The 19,977-nt window shown below is 35.3% G+C and overlaps 1 protein-coding gene across 1 annotated transcript in view; it reads left to right on the top strand.

Annotated features, from left to right (window-relative positions):
• TAPT1 (transmembrane anterior posterior transformation 1) overlaps positions 1-19,977 on the top strand; it is a 44,636-nt gene that overhangs the window by 6,126 nt on the left and 18,533 nt on the right. The window contains exons 3-7 of the mRNA XM_031066058.1: positions 3,254-3,277; positions 12,035-12,197; positions 15,982-16,117; positions 16,915-17,012; positions 17,185-17,254. Of these exons, the coding sequence (XP_030921918.1) occupies positions 3,254-3,277; positions 12,035-12,197; positions 15,982-16,117; positions 16,915-17,012; positions 17,185-17,254 (491 nt within the window). The remainder of the gene's footprint in view (positions 1-3,253; positions 3,278-12,034; positions 12,198-15,981; positions 16,118-16,914; positions 17,013-17,184; positions 17,255-19,977) is intronic.

Below are 19,977 nucleotides of genomic sequence, written 5' to 3'. Positions count from 1 at the left end.
GTGGTTTTTTGTTTTTGTAGTTATGCTGATTTTGTTATGGCAAAAAATATTTGTGATTTTCTTCCAGCTCAGGAAATACATTTTTATGTATTTGTAACAAAATAGAGTTGAATAAGTAAAGCACACTTGTTATGACAAAAGGTACTTACAAAGCAGGTGGCTGTTTATCTTCTGGCTTGTTCTTCCTTGCAAATATCAAATAAATGTTGACTAGTTGTTAGTTGAACCTGCCACATCATATTCCATTCTGTGTAGTAAATAAAAGTGCTCCTCCCTTCATCCTGACTTTTCTCTCAACATCTCAGTGGAGTAATTGAGCAGTGAGTGTTCTGTTTCTCTTCCAGTTTACTCTTCAGTTTATTTATTTCCTCACAATTCTGTCTTCTCTTTTCAGTGCAGAGAAAGATTATATTAACCTTTTTTTTAACAATAAAACCACATTCTACATAAATGAGCTAATTCCTGTCTATGGTATATTAGGCAAAGTGCTTAAATATAGGGGAAGTGATTTATAGCCTCTTCCACATGTTGGAATATTTCATTTTACGGAGTTCCAAAAGGAAACAAAGAGTAATGTATCTTAAAGAAAATAGTTTACTTTTTCTGCCTAGATAGTGTAAGCACTTCAGTTTGACTTCTGTCATCCTTCCTCATCACTTGATCTTTCCTTTTGAGCAAAGGTAGTTCTGTGTTTTTGTCAGAGCTATATTGGTGTTGACAAAGCAATCTTTTAAAAAACTTCAAGAACTTCAGTCAGAAGAATCCAAGATTCTGTCATTGAGTGAACTAAATGCTTTGTTTATTACTGAGATCAAACTGGCAAAGGCTGAATCATCACATGGTTTTGGTAGTTTTGGCAGGTGCAACTTCATTAGTCTGTGCTCTATAAGTGGCAGGGTGCTTTTAAAAAAGTTAACAAGCACTTCACAAAATTAGATTACATCTTCTGAAATTTAAAAAAAATCAGCTCTACTGTATTTTGTTTTGAGACAAGAACTTTCCTTAATTATTCTCTTTGAATCTTGTAGACTATTCTCACTTTATTAAAAGATTCTTTGACAGCATAAAAGGTCTGTTGTTCTGGTGATGTACCAAGGTAGACAGAGCAGTGGACCTGGTAGAGTTGTGTTTGAATTAGAGTCCTTGGTGACAGGTTCCTAAAACTAACTCTACCCAAGGTTGACAGTTTCATTTTACAATTCAGACAATTTTTTGATCAATACCTCAGACCCAGAGATTCTGGGTAGACTAATATCACTGCCTGTTTTGAAGCTCTTTCATAGAGCTAACTTAATATTTTTCTTGAAAATATGTTGCATGCCAATAAAGGGCAATGTGGGAATGTGGAAAAGCTCTTCTGTATTATTTGTAAAGCACCATGATATGAAAGTTAAAATTGCACGTTAGTGAAACTCTGATAAGATTCCCAATTTAATTATGTTTGAGGACATTTTCCATCATCTCCACAAAGCAAGAAAGGATTTGGGAGGGAAAGTGGGGGGTTTCTCTGCAAAATCTAGTTTTCTCAAGAAAATACAGGAGAAGACTATGTATTTTCTTACATGTAAAGATAGATTGACAAAACCTTTACAAGAGACCTCCCACACACACCTCATCTGCAGGGGTTCCCCACCCCCCCACTGCCAGGAGTGGGTCCAGGAATGAGGGCAGCACCTGGATGGTGGAAGACCAGCAAGATCCTGCTTTGTGTGAGCAGCACCCACCCACCGCTCACATGCCCCAGCACCTCCAGTGCCTCACACTAGAGCTGAGTCCCACCAGGAACCTGGAGCATGGTGCTAATGACACCACAGCTATAGTCCAATTCCTGTGCAGACATTTACTTAAGAGTTGGGCTTAATGATCCTCGTGGGTTCCCTTCCAACTGAGAATATTCTGTGATTTCTTCCATGTGAAAGTAGATATAGATAGATTATAAATACCTATTCTGTATTATTCTTCTACTCTGCTTTCTGAAATAAGTGAATTTAGGTCCTGTCAGCAATAACATGAATAACTTCAGCTATATTGTAGGTACATCTTAAAATTCCCATTGGCCTCCTGTGAATTCACAGATTCATGTTTTTCAGTAGGAAATAAATAGAACACATTATTCCAAGAAAGAAACTGTAGAAATAAAGCCTATCTGGAACAATAAAACAAACAAATCCAATGTCATTCTTCTTATGGACATTATTTATTTGTTCATATTATCAGGCTATTAAACAAATTTGAACCTCTGTTATACACTTACTCCCAAACCTTCAAGCCTTTTTTTCTTTTTTTTTTCTCTTTGAGGAATTTAACTATGAAATCCATAAACTTCCTTTTGTCACCTGAAGTTCATTTAGGAAGTTGTGCATCTACCCACCAAAATGTGTAGCTTTCTACCAACCAAAAAAGGAAGATGCATTCATTTTTTTCTGTAGTATACTCTCAGATCAAGTACTCCTTGCTCCTTTCCATAACAGTGCATAGTGTAGCAACATTACAACCTTCTCTTTCTTTCTTTCTTGTAAATCAGACCGAAGGGAAGAGCACTTTCACTTCCTTTATAGGATGGAATGTGGTGTCACAGGGATTCCTCCTTGGTGAGTAAATCCTGATTTTCTTTTTCCTTCTGTGCTGTCAGCCAAATTCACACATCTACAGGTAATCAGTGAAAAGGCTGGTTACACGAGTAGTATAGCTAAATTAACCAATATACCTCAAAGGAGAAACCAACACTTAGTTTTCATAACAAACACATGAAATTGATTCAGCGCAATTTGTGGCAGGTGTATTTTCTTGTGTAGCTTTACATCATTGTGGAAATAAGTTATCTTAGATTTAAAGCATTTTTCACATAGAGTGCCTGTGGACCAATTTGGCCCAGTTTAAAAAAGGATATTTTGGAAAAACTATAGCCCCTGCTGTACTTCAGGTTATAGTGCCTTAGCCTTTTTGAGATTTCTTCTAAGTACTGCTTCAGTCAGGTTCCTAGCTATATTTTTGTTTGCACTTAAAGTGGGTTTTTTTTGTAATGCTTAACCTCAATCTTAGGGAGTTCAGAAAGTTCATTGCCAGGTGTCTTAGTATTAGACTCATAGATAATTCTATGCATCATAAAATACAGCACTTTAGCATATGTTTGTTAACTATCTTCAGTTATATTTGATTCTGTTATTTAAAAAATAAAAGCCTAATGAAAGCTTGTTCTAGTTGTCACTTATTTGAAACCTCGTTTTTTTTTTTTTTTTTTTTTTTGAGGCAGCTCTCATCGGGGCCTAACAGCAAGGTTGGTTTTGTTTTATTTTTAGCATGATCTCGTGCTGTATTGTGTGCATGTAGAGGCTTTTTATTGTTTGAGAAATGCAATGCCACCTAATCTTGGCAAGCTTGGCTCTCAGTTCCTTATCAGTCTGTAGAATCACAATTTTACATCAGTGAAGTCCTGCATAGTGTATGGTGTACTGCTTCTTAAAATCTCTAACTGGAAATTAGATTTTCTCAAAATAGCTTCTTTTCCTGAAGCCAAATTTGAGCATAATTTTAGGAAAATATTTCCAATAGATTGCATAGTTAAAAAAAATTTAGTGTGTACTTATGTGGGCAAGTATACCCTTCAGAAAACCTTGCTTGGATTTTATTTTCCCTTACATCTTTAATTATCCTAACAGGAAAATATACACCTATGTGTTAATGTAATGATTTTTGTTCGTGCTTCATGTAAAATTAGAAATTTATGATACCACAGTTCTTTTATGAAGGATATATTGAAGAATAGAGAGTTTGGTAAAAACTAGACATAAAATAAACACCATTGTTCAGTTTCCATCCACGTATCTTCAATGTAAAATGGAGGAAGAAAAGATACCTAAGCAAAACTTTTAACTAGACCACAATATAATAACTGAAATATATTATTCTACTCATCAATGGTTGCCTGTTTGAGAATGTTGGCATTGAATAAATAATACAGTAAGAAGAGGTTTGCTGTAAAATACATGCTTAAGCTTGTAAAATGCTAAATTACTTCTTCAGTGCATTATTAGCAGAACAATAAACCCAAATAAAAAGGGCTTTTTAAGTGTCAACATTTATAGAACTATTATTCTTACAAAAGCTTTAAAATATATATATGTGTATGTTATTAAGATGAAAGTATCCATCTAAAACATTTTTGCAGTGACAGTGTATTCATATCTTTAAATTACTGTATATATGACATCAGTATTGGAAATCTTGTATGTGTTGACTTCATAGGAGTAATTATTTAGAGTAATGAATTATTATGAATGAGTATTTTTCATATGAATTATTTGGATGAGACTAAATAGACTAAACTAAAGGATCCCATTGAAATGCAGTGAATTGTACCAATAAACAAGAAAATACCTTGAATGCCTGTTGATTTAAAAAAAAATTAACAAAACAATCAAAACCCAAATGACTCTAAAAGATGATTGGAAAACCATGTGTAATCAGACTAGTGAAGAATCGAGGAGCACCAGGAGGCCTGTAAGATAAAAATAAAGGAATCATATGACATCATGTGACAGTCTGTGCAGTTAAGTTTAAAATAATATATTCAGAGTGCATGCATATGGGTTGGATGCCAAAGTAACTAAGTACTCAGACAAGTGTACTTGTCTGCAGATTACACAATGTAGTGAAAGCATTGTTCATTTTGTAGTGTTAGTTGCTGAAAAGCATACCAAATGCAACTTCTTTTAAGCTTTTTTATACAGCAAGAACAAATTTCTTTTTGTCCAGGTTGCATTTCATGTTCCAAATGGTTTAACTACTTTAAATTCAATAAGCAAATCTTATTAAAATATCTGACACACAATCTTGGTTTTCTTGGAAATCAATTGCTTAAGCAATCTTGTGCATTAGCTACTTGTGATTTTGAGCATATTAAAGACAAATATTGTTAAACTCCAATTTTATTTTTATAACTTGCTTGCTTGATGCTGAGTAAATTCAGTTGTACAGCTGTTGGAACAAAAATGAGTTTTGAGGGCTGGATACCAGTGCTTTGAAAGCCTTGAGCTGCTTCACTTCTTTAATTTATTAAAGAGAAAGTACTGTGAAATACATCATGCTGTTCAGTAGTAAACATTAAGGATCAGTAGTGTGACCATCTGTGTAGTCATAGCCCCTATGGATGATGGAACCTAATGCTTTTCAACCAGTAGATGGAGACAGAAGTCTTACTGCGGTATAAAATGTGGATCATGGCATTTTGAGTATGGTGTTAAATAGAAATACCTTGAAAATTACAGACAGATAACTTGTTCAACTAGTTCCTTAAACTTTCAATTGAGTTTGCTTATGATGAGCACTGGTTTTCACACTAGAATTTTCCTCATTGAGTAGGTGTTTTATGTAGATTGTGATATAAGTTTGACTTGATTTTGTAACAGAGGGGATTTTTACAAGTGTCACAAGTCATCTTGAAAAAAAATTGCTGTTTTTCCTAAAACTTCTATCTAAGTTTGTGGGTAGCCAGTATATTTGGTAACAGTCTAATTTGATAGTATTTTAATTTAGTTTTATAGAATATACCAGTATTCTAGAAGTAATTCTTCTACATATTTATGAGGCAATTTGCTTGCTTTTAGCTTTCCGAAGGGAGGGGACATACATGGATCCAATGGTTTTCTAAACAGAGGAGAGACTTGGATTTACATTTGCTAAATTTGTCTCATGGTTGACAAACCATAAATTGGGAGGTTTGAAGCATGAGTATTAACCCTTGATTTTTATTGTGTTGTAAAAAGTAGGTTTTTTCTGTAACACTGATTTGCTCAGTTCCTGGTTGATGTCAGTCAGTGCATTGTGGAAATTTTGCCATAGTTTGACTTTGAGCAGCTGTAAATACTGTGGGGTAAGCATTGAGTGTGGCATGCTTCTGCTTTTTTAACACCTGACTGGGCTGAAACAGAAGCATGCTGAGGTGGAATAGAGAGGTATAGTAGTGTGGCTTGCATAGTATCACTATGTTCAATTAATAATAAGCTTGTATATCCCCTAAAGTATGGATTTCTTTGTTTATGGTGTTCTGAGAAGTAAGGCTTTGTTTCAGTGGAGATTTTCTGTCAGTAGATGTAAAGATAAATATACCCAAAGGCTGAGGAGTTTGAACATCTTATTAAGTACATGCTGTAGAATGGTGAAGTCTCTGTGTGTTTTTTTTCTGTATTGTCATAATTTGCTGGTTAACATTACAGTGCAAGAGAGTTTATCTGTAAGCAATGCTTGGATTTTCACTGAATTCATGCAGGTTGAAGGATCATCTCATGTTTAAACATTTTGGTGTATTCAGTGTTAGTAATAGTAAAGCAATATAAGATTTAACATAGTGGATAATAGAATGGATAAGTCTTACAGTTTAGTACTAAGATACTTGGCTGTTTGAAGAAGTTTTAAAGTTTGATTCTTTGATAGTCTAGCCTATACAGCTAATGTGGGAACTTAAGAATTAGCATAATGAAACCACTTATAAAATTCTGTAAAGAGCATCTTAGAGAGCATGACTTAAAGCAAAAAAATATTTGAAGTAGTAATGGAATAATCATAGAATCATTGAATGGTTTAGGTTGGAAGGGACCTTAACGATCACCAGTTCCAGCCCCCTGTGCCATGGGCAGGGACACCTTCCAATAAACCAAGTTGCTCAAATAATCCAGAAAATAATTAAATGAAAAGATATAAATCATGTAGCATAACAAGGTGTATATGAAGGACAGTCCAGGTGCTCTGGATCCTTTTATTTACTAGTTTGAGGTGTGAAAATTGTGAGGTAAATTATATCCAGCTAAATTTTGAAACTATGCAACATTATTTCTGGAATCTAGTAGGACATTAGAGGAACTACATCTTGGACACAGACTCTCATGATACCATCTTTCAAGAGCAGAGTTCACTAAAGCCAGGCAAGTGTTAATATTTAACTCAGTTGTGCAGCATCACTGTATGCCTGGGATAGCTTTGAAGGAAAACACTAACTGCTTTCTACAGAAAAATTCTACTGCCCACTGGTTTGTTACCTTGCTGCCAGAATGATTGAAGTTGTATTGTTGTAGTGCACTTTAATTATTGTTCTCATTTTGTCACTTATGAGAAAAAAGACCCACATGTAATTTTCGTCTGACATCTTCGTGTTGGTATTCTGTCATACTTCATGCACAGGTGTAAAAATGTGAAGTGTTGGAAGTGAGCTGTGTTTGAGCTTCTCATATCTCCATTCAATAGTTTCTAAAGTTGTACAATATTACACTCTGAGTTATCATATCAGCTCAGTAATGTCTAATTCGTAAAACTTGAGTCCCTACTTTCTAGTGAGGTATTGAAATTACCAGCACTATGCTATGTTTTTCTTGTTTGTTTTTTGGCTTTTTTGTAGTTGTCATAGCTTGGCCAATGTGAGCTTTTAATTTTGTTTCTTTGAGATTCTGTGGTACTCATGATGTGCATGACTACAGCAGTATGAGTTTGTTTGTGATACTAATCATGAGGTCTGATTAATTAGTGCTTAAGATGTCCTGAAAGTACTTTTTCGTCTTGGCAGTTAGTGGTTACTGGAGACAATAAGTAAAAACACATATTGAGAAAAATGAATGTAGAATGCTGGGATGCTGTGACGGGCATGAAATCACATCAGCCTGTGTGTGTTTCTGTGTATTAAACAGCTTAATGCAGAGGATAGGAATGATTTGTGACAAATACAGATTGAACTGTGTTCCTGATTGTGTACTAAAACTGCAGTGGTCAGCTCTCACTGAACACTGACTACATCATTGCATTGCTGCAGGCTTTGCAGTCAGCTCTGTGTATCCACCAAAAGGTGACAAATCATGAGACTTAATCCATTTACTTGATTTCCATGTCTTTGTAGGAAATAATTTTCCCTTTTCCATATTATATGCAGAACCACACCTCAAAATCCTTTTTTAAATGTTATTAACCGAAGTGGAAGATTATTCTGCTACGATAAAAATGCTTCTATGGATTTATGGAGGAGACATGTTAAGCTCTCTCAATTGGAAACGTGTTAGTGGTACACTGTAGATTACTTGTTTAGGCAGTATGAAAGAGTCTTTTCTAGTGTACAGTGAAAAAACACTGGAATATATTTTAAATGCCAGGATCTTCTTACTCGTCTTACTTTCTAGAAAGCAGTTTTCTGTAGTTAATCTTTGCAGTAATCCCTTGTACTTAGTAGAGGGTTTAGATGATGACAGCTCTTCTGTCATCAAACTGAGGAAATTGAAACTGTGAGGATATTTTTGTGACTAAGATGTTGTGGTTTAGTCCCAGCTGGCAACTAAGTACCACGCAGCCACTCACTCACTCCTTCCATCTTCTACCCATGGGGAAGGGAATTGGAAAGTCTTGGTAAAGCTCATGGATGGGTTGAGATAAGAACAATTTAATAATTGAAACAAAATCTGCTAATAATAATACTAAATATGACAATAATAATAGTAATGAAAAGGAGAAGGAGAGAATCTAACAGAAGCCTAAGAGAAACAAGTGACAGAGTTGTCCACCAGCCACTGCCTGGTACCCAGTGAGTCCCTGAACAGAGATAGACCCATTCTGGGTAACTCTCCCAGTTTATATACTGGGTGTGATGCTCTGTGGTGTGGAATATCCCTTTGGCCAGTTTGGGACATCCTGTCCTAGCTATACTCTGTGCCAGCCTTCTGTGAAGCTCCTCACTAGTAGAGCAAATGACACAGAAAAATTCTTCACTCAGGGTAAGCACTTCTTAGTAACAATCAAAACATTCAATGTGTTATCAGCATCCTTACAGTAAATCCAAAAAACCAGCTACTAAAAATAAAAGGCACCGTGTCCCAGCCCAAACCAGGACACTTGTTCTGAAGTTGTCACAGCATTACTGCTCGTTCTGCTTCCCATGTGAATGAGAAGCACAAGAAGTTACTTAGAACTTTGGACAGAATATTGATAGATTGTATTTTTAATGAAAATGTCAAAAAAATATTGTTTATTGCAGTTTTTTTCCCTAGTCGTACAGACAGACTAGTGAGAAACTAAATCTAAGTTAAGACAAGAGGACAAGAGGACTTCAAGTTATGCCAAGGGAGGCTTGGATCAGATATTAGGAAAAATTTCTTCACCAAAATGATTGTAAAGCAATGGAACAGGTTGCTGCTCAGGGGAGTGGTGGAATCACCATCCCTGGAGGTGCTTAAAAGATGGATAGACTATGGTTTAATGATGGACTTGGCAGTGATAAGTTAACAGGTGGATTCGATTATCTGAAAGGTCTTTTCCAACCTAAATGATTCTGAAATTCTCTAAAAATATTATTTGGATAGGATCTGTTCTACAAAAGTTTAATTCCTGTAAAGCACAGCAATCAAGAGTAGTTGATCTGTCTCTTTAGGGCAGCTTTTGAATTGAATCTCAGTGATAATCAAGTTTGTTCTGTACACAGCACATTCTCAAAATCTTTTATAGGATGCTGTGTGCAGGTTTGTATGCAACTTCGTACAGATTTAGTCTCCTGTGACAGTTTTCAGAGTTGACACCACCTTTAGAAGAGCAGTTGTGCTCCTAGTTTTATGTAGTCTCTTCTCAGAATTTGTAGTGCCTTGTCATGGTTGCTGTGTGCATTTACATTGACTTCTCCTGAGCTGGTTTTACTTGAGTGTAGTCAGATGAGCAGAAGAGTGATAGAGTTATCAGTACAGAACATCTGCAGCTTGTGACTGGTGGTTGAGCATTTTTGCTATTACTTGTAAGCCAGAAAACCTTTGACGTGATATTCTCAGTCTGTACTGACTTGTGGTCATCAAAGCGTTTTCCTTTGACAATCTTTCTGGACTGCTTCAGCTGCTTTATAAACAGATTCTGCTCACTAGTGCATTTCAGTAAGAGGCTGTTGTTAAAACTTGTACCTTGACAAACTTTTAAAATACTCTGAATGAGATTTTCAGGTGGGTGTCCTTTGTTCATCAGGTTTTCTCTACCAGGTACTCACTACTCTAATGATAAGGTAGTTGTTGGCTGGAAGAATGAAGATGCTGATATTCTGAATAATTAATTTTGATTCTCTTTTTCATGTGCTAAGGTCTGGCATTACTGTTATGGCATAATAGTACCTTTATGACTGTATCCCAATCTGTATTTCAGGGTTTGAGTGTTGGCTGGGAAACTTGTACAGAGATGACTGAATACACTTCCAGAATGGAAGTAGATTGGAGAAAAAGGAATATGCTGTTACTCAGCCTATGAACGGTGATCATAACTATGGGCTTGTTTAAGTCTTGTAAATATTTCAATATATACTATTATATTTTAACAACTATAATAATTTAAGTCAGATGTAATTATATAAGGCAGTAAATTTTCAAAGTGTGATTTTACGGGCTGGGGAGGGTGCATTTTTTTGTGTGTCATGCAAAGACAGTCATAGCCTTTTTAAGCAGTGGGAAAAGGTACACATTCAGTATTTTTAATTTTTTCAATTGGTGTTTGCGGTTAAAACTCAGTTTGGGGGCTGAAGAAAGGAAGAAAATTCACTGAGGCATTTTGTCAAGGACTTAGGTTGAAATAAGATATGGTGTGAATATTGTTTGAACATCTGAAAGCAAGAAGATGTCTCTTAGGGAGAGAAAGCCCATTAAAGCAGTCTGGTATGCTGGACCAGGTTGAATTCTTTTATTTAGAATGTAATTGTTTTTAATAAAGTTTATGCAGTAAAAACTATATAATAAAAGGAGCAGTTGCTCTCTGTTCAAAGTGCTATTCAGTAAATCTGAGAGTTCTGGAAACTTTCTTGCTCATACTCCCAGCAAGAGCACGACCTATTTGCCCGTTGTGGAATGTCATTGTATGGTTCCAGGAGTGACATAATGTGTGAGTGTTGTTTTCAGGGTGATTTCTTTTGAATGGAAAACAACAAAGAAACCCAAATTATAGCACTCCAGGTGTGAATAAAATAGAATGACTGAGGTAGCAGGGATTTTAGACTTCTCTGCAGGGTCTGTAGAATTACTCCGGAGGTCATAAGTAGCTGTTTGGATGTTTTTTACAAATGGCATACATTTTTACAAGATAACTCTTAATTTTTTTTTCTAAATGTGTTATCAGTTCATGGGAACATTGTCTAATGTCTGGATGGCTTACTGATTTAAGAATACAGAAACTGAAAATTTATGACTTGAATTCTGCTAATTGCCTGCAACTTCTTTGAAATATTAGCTTCTTTAAAGCATTTCAGTGTATTTAAAAAATTCATATATTAATAGAAATTATTTCCTTCTTTTTATATTTAATTCTCAACCTTTTGATGTAATACACAGGCTTTTTAACTGCTTTGCATCCTATTAATACTAAACGAAATAGACACGTGAATGTGGCCTTGCTATTTCACTATGCTTATGTATACTGTTGTGGCTATTGAGATAAAGGTATTTACTTTTTGTAGTTCTGCTAGGTAGAAATTGTGTAATGATTCCTTTAGTCTCCTGAGTTACTCATGGAAAACTTCTGCATTTGCTTCACAATCAACCTCCAGCTCTGATGTCGTATTGTTTGCATTTACTGCTGCAGAGCTTAGAGCTAAATGAAGATACAGAATTTACAACCTGTTCCTCAGCATCTGGTTCATTATACTGAAATTGAAGATGACTGCTTCATATCTTTTTGATCATAGTGAATACAATTTCTGTACCTGAGGAAGTCAAAATCATAGAATTGTGTGGGAGTGGGAAGTTAAATTAGAAACCAAGGGCATGCATACAGTAGGTTATTGAAAAGTGGAAGCTCTCAACAAATATAATGTTTTAATTACAGGGATATGGCTAGTAAGAGACTGTGATCCTGTTTGTGAGTGTGATCCAATAAATCTGGGTCATAGTCGTGGTTTTGGAGTGAGGGGCAGGGGAGGAGGCATAATAAACTACGTTAAAATATATCCATGATGAACAGCTTTGTAAATTCATAATAACGTAGTAACATCTGTATTTTGTGGGTATATGACATTTAGTGGAACTTTTTGCCCTTTCTATTTCAGTGACAGACGTTTGCTACAACCTGCTCAGGTATGTGACATGCTCAAAGGAGTTATATTGGTCATCTGCTACTTCATGATGCACTATGTTGACTACTCTATGATGTACCATCTGATAAGGGGACAGTCTGTCATAAAGCTCTACATCATCTATAACATGCTTGAGGTAAGGATGTTGACATCAGAATATGAAGCATGCTTTGTCAGACTATCTAAAATATTTTGTGTTCCAGTATTGACTTAGAATGTGGCACATCTGGTATTCTCACAAATCTGTACATACCTAAGATAATAAGCATAGATGCAGTGAAACAGATTTGTGAACAATAAGGGTTTAGATTATGTTTCCTAATGCCTAATTTATAGAGCTTATTAATCAGTTTCATAGCAAGACACTTGAGAAATGGAAATGAAAGAAGCGTCTTATGAAATGCCAGGTAATGAATGAGATTTTGAATTCACCAAGAAAAGTAGAAACTGTTGATTTGAAATAATTATAAGATCCTGAGAGAGAGGAGAGAAGAGAAGGAGGATAATAGAAAACATGGAATTTGGGTTTTAATTCATCATTATGGAAATATAGCTTTCATTGTATGCAAGGACACATGTTACAGCTTTACCTCAGTCCTGGCTAGCAGACACAAGCCTTTAAGGTGAATGAATGAATCAATTCATTAGAAAAGGCAATTCCATAGAAAAGGAAATTCTGTTTTGGGAAGTAAGATAAAGAGAAATTCTGTCAAGAAAAACAGTTTCTGTTTTTCTATTAATGTAAAACATAAGATTTTTAATTGTGCTTCTGTGATCAATGGTTCACAAAGTAAGTAATATTTTCATAGGCACAATCTTATCTCCATCCGGCAAATATAGGACATAGTAGGAATACAACCTCTTAAATGGACTCAATCAGAGCTTTGTACACAAAAGTTATTCTGCTAGGAATCTGGGATTCCTGAATGATATATTAATCCTTATTTGAACATCTGTTGTACCCTTGTTTGAAGACTGCTGAAACAGGGTGACATTCTGCAAAATCTGAATATTTTGTCTGAAGGCATTTGTTCTTTCCTAATAAAATATGAAAATATTGCATAAGGAATGCACTTTATTATAGTAAGTGAAATAAATATACAAGCCACTCCAGTTGTTTATTCATAGTATTTTGTTGCTTCTGATTTTACATTTGCTGAAAAATATGTACAAATATTAAATTGGCACTGAGTTACTATCTAGATTTTAGTTGTGTGGGGAAATACTCATCCATATATAGTTCCATAATTGATGAGAGATTATCACTTACTAAATAAATCCATATGCTTAAAATAGTATTTTCTCTTTATTTCAAGACTACAAATCACTTAGTGCTGTACTTTCTCAGCTTTATGTGCTTACCACATAATTTGAAGCAATACTGCAGTGTTTGCTGTGAATTGAAAGCCATGTGACATTCTGTTTGGAATGAGGAATTGAATTACTTTGCTATGTTTGGCAGAACCAGAATTGTGTGTTTTAACTAAGAAAAGTGCTGCATTATTTATTTTAGGAAAGGGAGAAGTTTGTTACTAGTCATGGTTATTAGAAAAATTACTTTAGACTTTGAATTTGGGAATAGTATTTAATTTCCATGGTGTCTCATGAAACCCAGCATGCCAAGCAGAGTGTGTGTTTTTAAGGGGCTCTTTTACCATGACAGGTTGCAGCAATATTGGCAGAAAATATTCATGGTATCCCGCTGAAAGACTTGGATAGTCAGCTTTCAACAGTTTGAATATTGGCTTGCTTAGACTACTTTGCTGATTTTTATTAAAAGTCTTTGCTACTGATGCAAGCAGGTTTTTTTAAGGAATTCTTAATATGCTCTTTTTGAAGCAATATGCTTTACATATTTTCCCAAGTTTTCAAAATAAGGAAGATCTTTTTAGTCTAGTAAATCACCGAGCAACAGAGATGTTTACAATGTCCTAATGTTTTCGGCTGTTGGCAAGTCCGGGGAGTATTGTCCTGGACAGATATGAGGAGTGCAAAATCTTCAAATTATGTGCTGAATGCTCCCAACTTACAGGCTAAGGGGAGCATTCAGCACATTTGGCTTAAATGACACTTTTCTTTTTTAGATTCAGACCCACCGGCTCCTGCTCCTTGTGAAGCCCCAGTGTGCGTTACGCTGGTGACAGCACTCACCATGGAATTCTGCTGGAGCCTGGAGCCGGCATGTAGGGTTTAGGTAAGTCACATTTGGAAAAGCGAGCAACAATATTGTGTGGTGGGTTTTAATATTTTCTATCCTTTCAGCAAAGAACCAAGGACTGCTTAAATAGAAAGGAAAGCAAAGCCACCATTTTATCTATTAAAACCCTCACAATATTGTGAACAAAACTTACCAAACTCTTAAGTTTCTGTAGCTGGTGTTATTACACCAGGTGTAATTACTCAGTGGGTCATCACAATGAGCAGGAACCAAATAATGCAGACAATCTCAATTTACAAAATCTAAAAGCCGAAAACAATGCCACTGTAAATATCTCTATCTCTCAAACTGATGGGGTTGGGAGCTTCAGATTTATGATAATGCATCAGCTCATGGCTTTGTTCATTTTATTTCATAGGTGATTCTTAGAGCACAGCACATTGTACATTTGCTTGAGGCATCCTGTAAAATTTTGTTTTAATTCAATGTTCATATTTTAGGAAACTTCATTCAGTAATAGTGTCAGAAATAAGTACGACTTTCGTCACTTTAATACCTTTGCCTTGACAATTATTTAGTTTAAAAAGTCAGGAGATTATCTGAAGTCTAGGTTTGGGTTGTCCCAAGAACTTATTTTCTATCTAGTAGGATCAGTATTTGCAGGGACATTGTACACCTGGTTCTGTACTGCTACATGTTGATTTAACATGTCAAAAATTGTTGTTTTACAGAAAGACACTAAGAGAAAAATATTCCTTGTCTTTCTTAAGTAGAGATAATCAGTTTGTCATCTTTACCTGTTTCCATTTGGTTGAATTAGTAAGCAATGAGAGATAGCTCTTTTTTTAGCCAGACATGCCAAGTTTAATTATTGAAGTTCTGGTTTTGTTGCCCTGTGCAGCTTGGTTTTAAAATTATTGAACTACAGTGTATAGACAGAAAAAAATGTTCTTCTGTGTAATGATTTTCAGTTTTATATGTTTGTTGCTGATGAAATGTTGGGAACTGGTGGAACTCCCTATGACCTTTCTTGCTGTGGTATTAAATTACAAGTTCAAAATGCTGTCCATATGTTTTCTATCTTTAGAATTACTGCTAGAGGGTTTTTTCCTATTTGTGTGTATATTCTTTGGATTATACTCCAGGTGTTTGTTGTTTTTTCATCATATTTTCCCTTTTTGGCAGACTTTCAAGTCCCTCTTAATCGCTTGTTTTTGTGTTATAGTACTTTTAATTTTGAATTCTGCTTTATGTAGACATTTGCATTAAGTATATACTTTAGTGTATAGAAAGCAGTAAAGACAAGTCTAATTTTAGGGGTTTTGTACCTGTAAGCTAATGTTCCCTGTCATCTGGCATTCACATTTTTATTGTTGGGGTTTTTTCTTTTAAACTCAGAGGGATGGGGAAAAACATTTTAAATGGTTTGATACAACAGACATACTGCTTTATCAAAGACTGAGTTTTGAGTTGCACTTGAGTATCTTTCAAGAAAGCATCTAAGACAACAATATATTATTATTTATTCCAAATACTGTTGCAAAGGGGATAGTAAATTTGAAAGGGAAAGTAAACTGCGTAATATAGAAAAGGAACGGTGTTGCTGTGAAATCCAGAGAGAAAATGGAGTAAGTAAGAGATCAAAAGCGATATATATGTGAAACCTGTTTTAGATTGAGCTGTACTTTTAGTTTGAAGTGTTCTTGACCTGGGTTTACTCAAGTGTTGGAGAGAAAAAGGCAGTAAAGTTGTTCTTGTTTAGGTGGCTGATCGTCTGATTTCTTCATTTGGACAAGATATTTTGGATGCTCTTTATTGGACAGCTACAGAACCTAAGGAAAGAAAAAGAGCTCACATAGGTGTGATTCCTCACTTCTTCATGGCAGTGTTCTATGTCTGTATCCTTTTTTCTTTGATAAATTACAAAATTTTCTAAGTTAAATTACAGAATAATTGCTCTGAATTATTTATTTTAATACATTTGAAAAATTGATAGCATTCATAAATCATTCTTCCTTTACTTGAAAAGTAAGATTGCCAGTACCACCTGCTTTAAAATAAATAATCCCTTCATGATGGTGTACCTGTAGTAAAATAAAAAGCCATAGTTGGATAGTTCATGGAAAATTTTATTTCTGATTTGGTTTTGAGTATTTTGGCTCACAGGGCCTTAAAGATAGAGGGGTTTTGTTATTTAGTGGTATTTTAAATGCATCTAGCTTGAATATATTTTCTTGAAGTGAAAGGATAAACTCATGCATATTCAGGATGCAAATGTTCTTAGTGTGAAATAATCTTAAAATGAATTTATGACTCTAAAGAGATACTGTAGTCCAGTAGTTTTGGTAATGAATTTAAAATTCTTACAATTTTTCCCTATTTTGTCTGAACCTTTAGGCTAATTCTGAATCTTTACGTGAGATTTTTTTTCTGCAGCCTGTATTGGTGTTTCTCACAACTAATGTCATTGGGTTCTTTTAGAGCAAGAAAAATTAGCATCATTATTACATGCTACAAAGCACTGTGCATTTATTACATACATGTAAGTATTGTCTTGCTGTAAGTCTGGTTTACAGGAATGTAGGAAACTTTCCTGTTAAACTTTGAAAGCAAAATAGGAGATCTGTGGTTCACTGCTCTTCAGTACTGTGCAGAAAACCTATTTCAGATATTCTTCCTTAACCCTGCTATGCAGTCCTGCATGCTATTCTTATAATGGTTCAAGCAACAACCCTCAATGTGGCCTTCAACTCCCACAATAAATCACTGCTTACCATCATGATGTCCAATAATGTAAGTATGTAGCTTTACCATATAGCTACCCTCATTTGTTTCAGAATCCTATATCTTTGTGTATCATATGTCTTAAATATTAATATTTTTAAATGGCTTCTTTTTTGATATTATTTGTTTAATGTCAGTTTTTTATGAGTAAAAACTAACTAACTGTTTCTAAAAATTGCAGTTCGTCGAAATAAAAGGAAGTGTTTTCAAGAAGTTTGAGAAGAACAATCTTTTTCAAATGTCAAATAGTGGTATGTATAGCGGTGCTGATCAGGAGAAAATGTGGAGAGAGACTGTTTATTTAATTCATTAATATATTTAATATAATCAATGTATTTAATATTATTCTTACTATAAACATTTTACCTTGGTGAATTTGAGTGTTCTGACTTGCATTCCTCATCACCCATTTTACTGATTGGTTCAGTAGGATGAAATTGAGATCCGCTTCAAGGAGCACTTAGTCCTTTTATGGCAAGTTTTTATTTGAGGTGCTAAAACAGCCTACAGGCTTTGTGCTGAAATGCCCGTGCTTCCAAGTGATCAAGTCTTTTGTTGTCAAAAAATTGACTTTATAGTGTGCTGTATTGACACAGTGATCTCAGAATGCATGTTGTTGGGCAGCTGTGAGGGTGGATCTTGAAATACCTCCCCCCTAGCCCTAAAACAACCAAAAAAACCAGTGCAACAAAGTAGCTGATATATGAGGGATATACCAGAGATTACTCTAATTTGTGATATGCTCCCAATAGGTAGAGGGTACTTAGGAAACATGCTTCTGGCACTTCTTAACTGTATTGCTGCTTAGGATGAATTTTGGGCATTTGTACTCAGAATGTCTCATGAGGAAAAGCTGTTCAGGTATCCTTTGATGGAGATTCTTCCTAATACTGATATCAGCCATTTGAAATATTTATTGAATTCTTGATTTTAAAGCCAGTAGGAATGATTGCACTTTAAGGTTGTGCTAGAGCTTCTTTGCTTGTACTAGTTTTGTAGAATCTCAGAATGCCCTGGACTGGAAGGGGCCTCAAAGATTGTCTTATTCCAACCCCCAGCCATGGGCAGGGTCGCCGTCCACTAGACCGGGTTGCTCCAGCCCCATCCACCTTGGTGCCCTCCTCCAGGGAGGGGACATCCACAGCTTCTTTGGGCAACCTGTGCCAGTGCCTCAGCACCCTCACAGTGAAGAATTCCTTCAGTATATTTGATTGGAATTTCCCCACATTCTTTTATACAGATGGGCAAAGAAAACAGAACATACTCTTTTAATTCCAGCTCTAAGGTTTTAAACCAGATAACTGAAATGTGCAATAGGTTAAAAAAATAAAATAGCTACTTATTTAAAAACAGATTATTCATATTTTTATATCATAAGTTAAATTTTCAATAGGCTTACATCAGGTTTTGAGTTCTGACTATTGGTATGACCTCTGTCTAATTCATCTGCAAACTTCAATTTTACGTGCAGATGTTCTGTAATTCTTTGGATGAAAGACTACTTACATAAAACCTTAAATATATCACAGAGAATTGTATAACAGAAAATTAACACTAAATTCTAAGCTTAAAACTCCCAAAAAAGATCTTCCCAGATATGTTGATAATATTTATTCTGTGATAATAGTATTATTTTCAGTTCCAAGATCTAATTACTTATATTTTTAAAATCAGACATATTTAACTTTACAGCGAGAATGCTAAAAATGAAATTTACTTAACTATTGACAGAAAACCTAGATAAGGTTTATTATTAGTGCAGAAAATAGTTACGACTATGCATCTAGCTCTCCTGCCAAAAGGTGAGGCCTCTTTCATGTTGAAATAAGCAAGGGACTGATACTAGAAATTGCTAGCAATTTCCTCCATAAAAAGAAAAGGATATCAATATTTTATTGCTGGACATTATTATTGAAGACCCATAATAGCAGAACCAGGTCGTCCTTTATCAGTTGATGGAAGAAGTATTGCCATTCATTAGTGTGGGGATGAGGCAGTGAGTACATACATAGAAGAGTGCACAAAACAAGCTAATTTATTCCTTTCAAACAGATCACTTTTCCTGGAACACCTTTCAGTATGGTTATAAATAGCAGTGTTTTTCTTCTCAGAGATAAATAACTGACAGATTTTTAGTAGAGCTTTTCACCTCTTTTGAACTTGAACAGATTTACTGCATCACAGTCTCAGTAAGGGTGGAACAGTATTGTTTCAATTCATGTATTCTGATCACTTTAGTATCCTTTAAATGTTTTATTTCATGCAGCTGAAATGATGGTGCATATTTTGATGGTGTATCTTACAATGGTGTTGGCTTGGTGTGCCAGTACTTCATCCTGCCCTGGAACTGAGGCTAGTCTGGTCCTGCCAGCTGAGCTTCCAGTTAGCCTTTGGAGTGGTCTTGTGTGTCCTAGAACACATTGTGCTCAAGCTGCATGCCTGGGCTGAACTAAACTTTTGAAAGGAAATACTAAATCTAGGCACTCCTGTGTATTTCCCACCTTTCTCTGCTTCTTTCAGTAATTTTCTGATGTTTGCAGTCATCCGTAGGGTAATGATGGCAGCAGTAGCTGATGAAGCTTGGACACACTGAATGGATTCACCTTTTCTGGGGCTCAGCTCAAAATATTAAACAGGATTTAAATAGTATTTAAATGTTTTCAATTCAGTGTAAAGGTACTGATTAGAACACAGTAGGTAAATAATCTGAGGGGAATAATAGGAATCTCACAGGGGCATCTGAGGAATTTCTCACGAGTAGGTGAAACTCTCTTCTTATTTAGCATGTGAATTAAAAGAAAAATATGACATAGCAGAAAAGATAAGCAATGACCACCAGAGTAGATACTGTGTTCAAGAGAAGTTACTACAACTCAAATTCAAAAGCAAGTTTTCTTGTGCATAAAAGTGTGAAAACAGAAATGAGCTGTGCAAGCTGTACTTTCTAGGAAATGCCCCGTATCATACGTTGAAA

The sequence above is a fragment of the Geospiza fortis genome, unplaced genomic scaffold (genome assembly GCF_000277835.1).
Source record: "Geospiza fortis unplaced genomic scaffold, GeoFor_1.0 scaffold40, whole genome shotgun sequence".
Taxonomy (NCBI): Eukaryota; Metazoa; Chordata; class Aves; order Passeriformes; family Thraupidae; genus Geospiza; species Geospiza fortis.
This window is presented reverse-complemented; position numbering and strand designations above follow the sequence as displayed.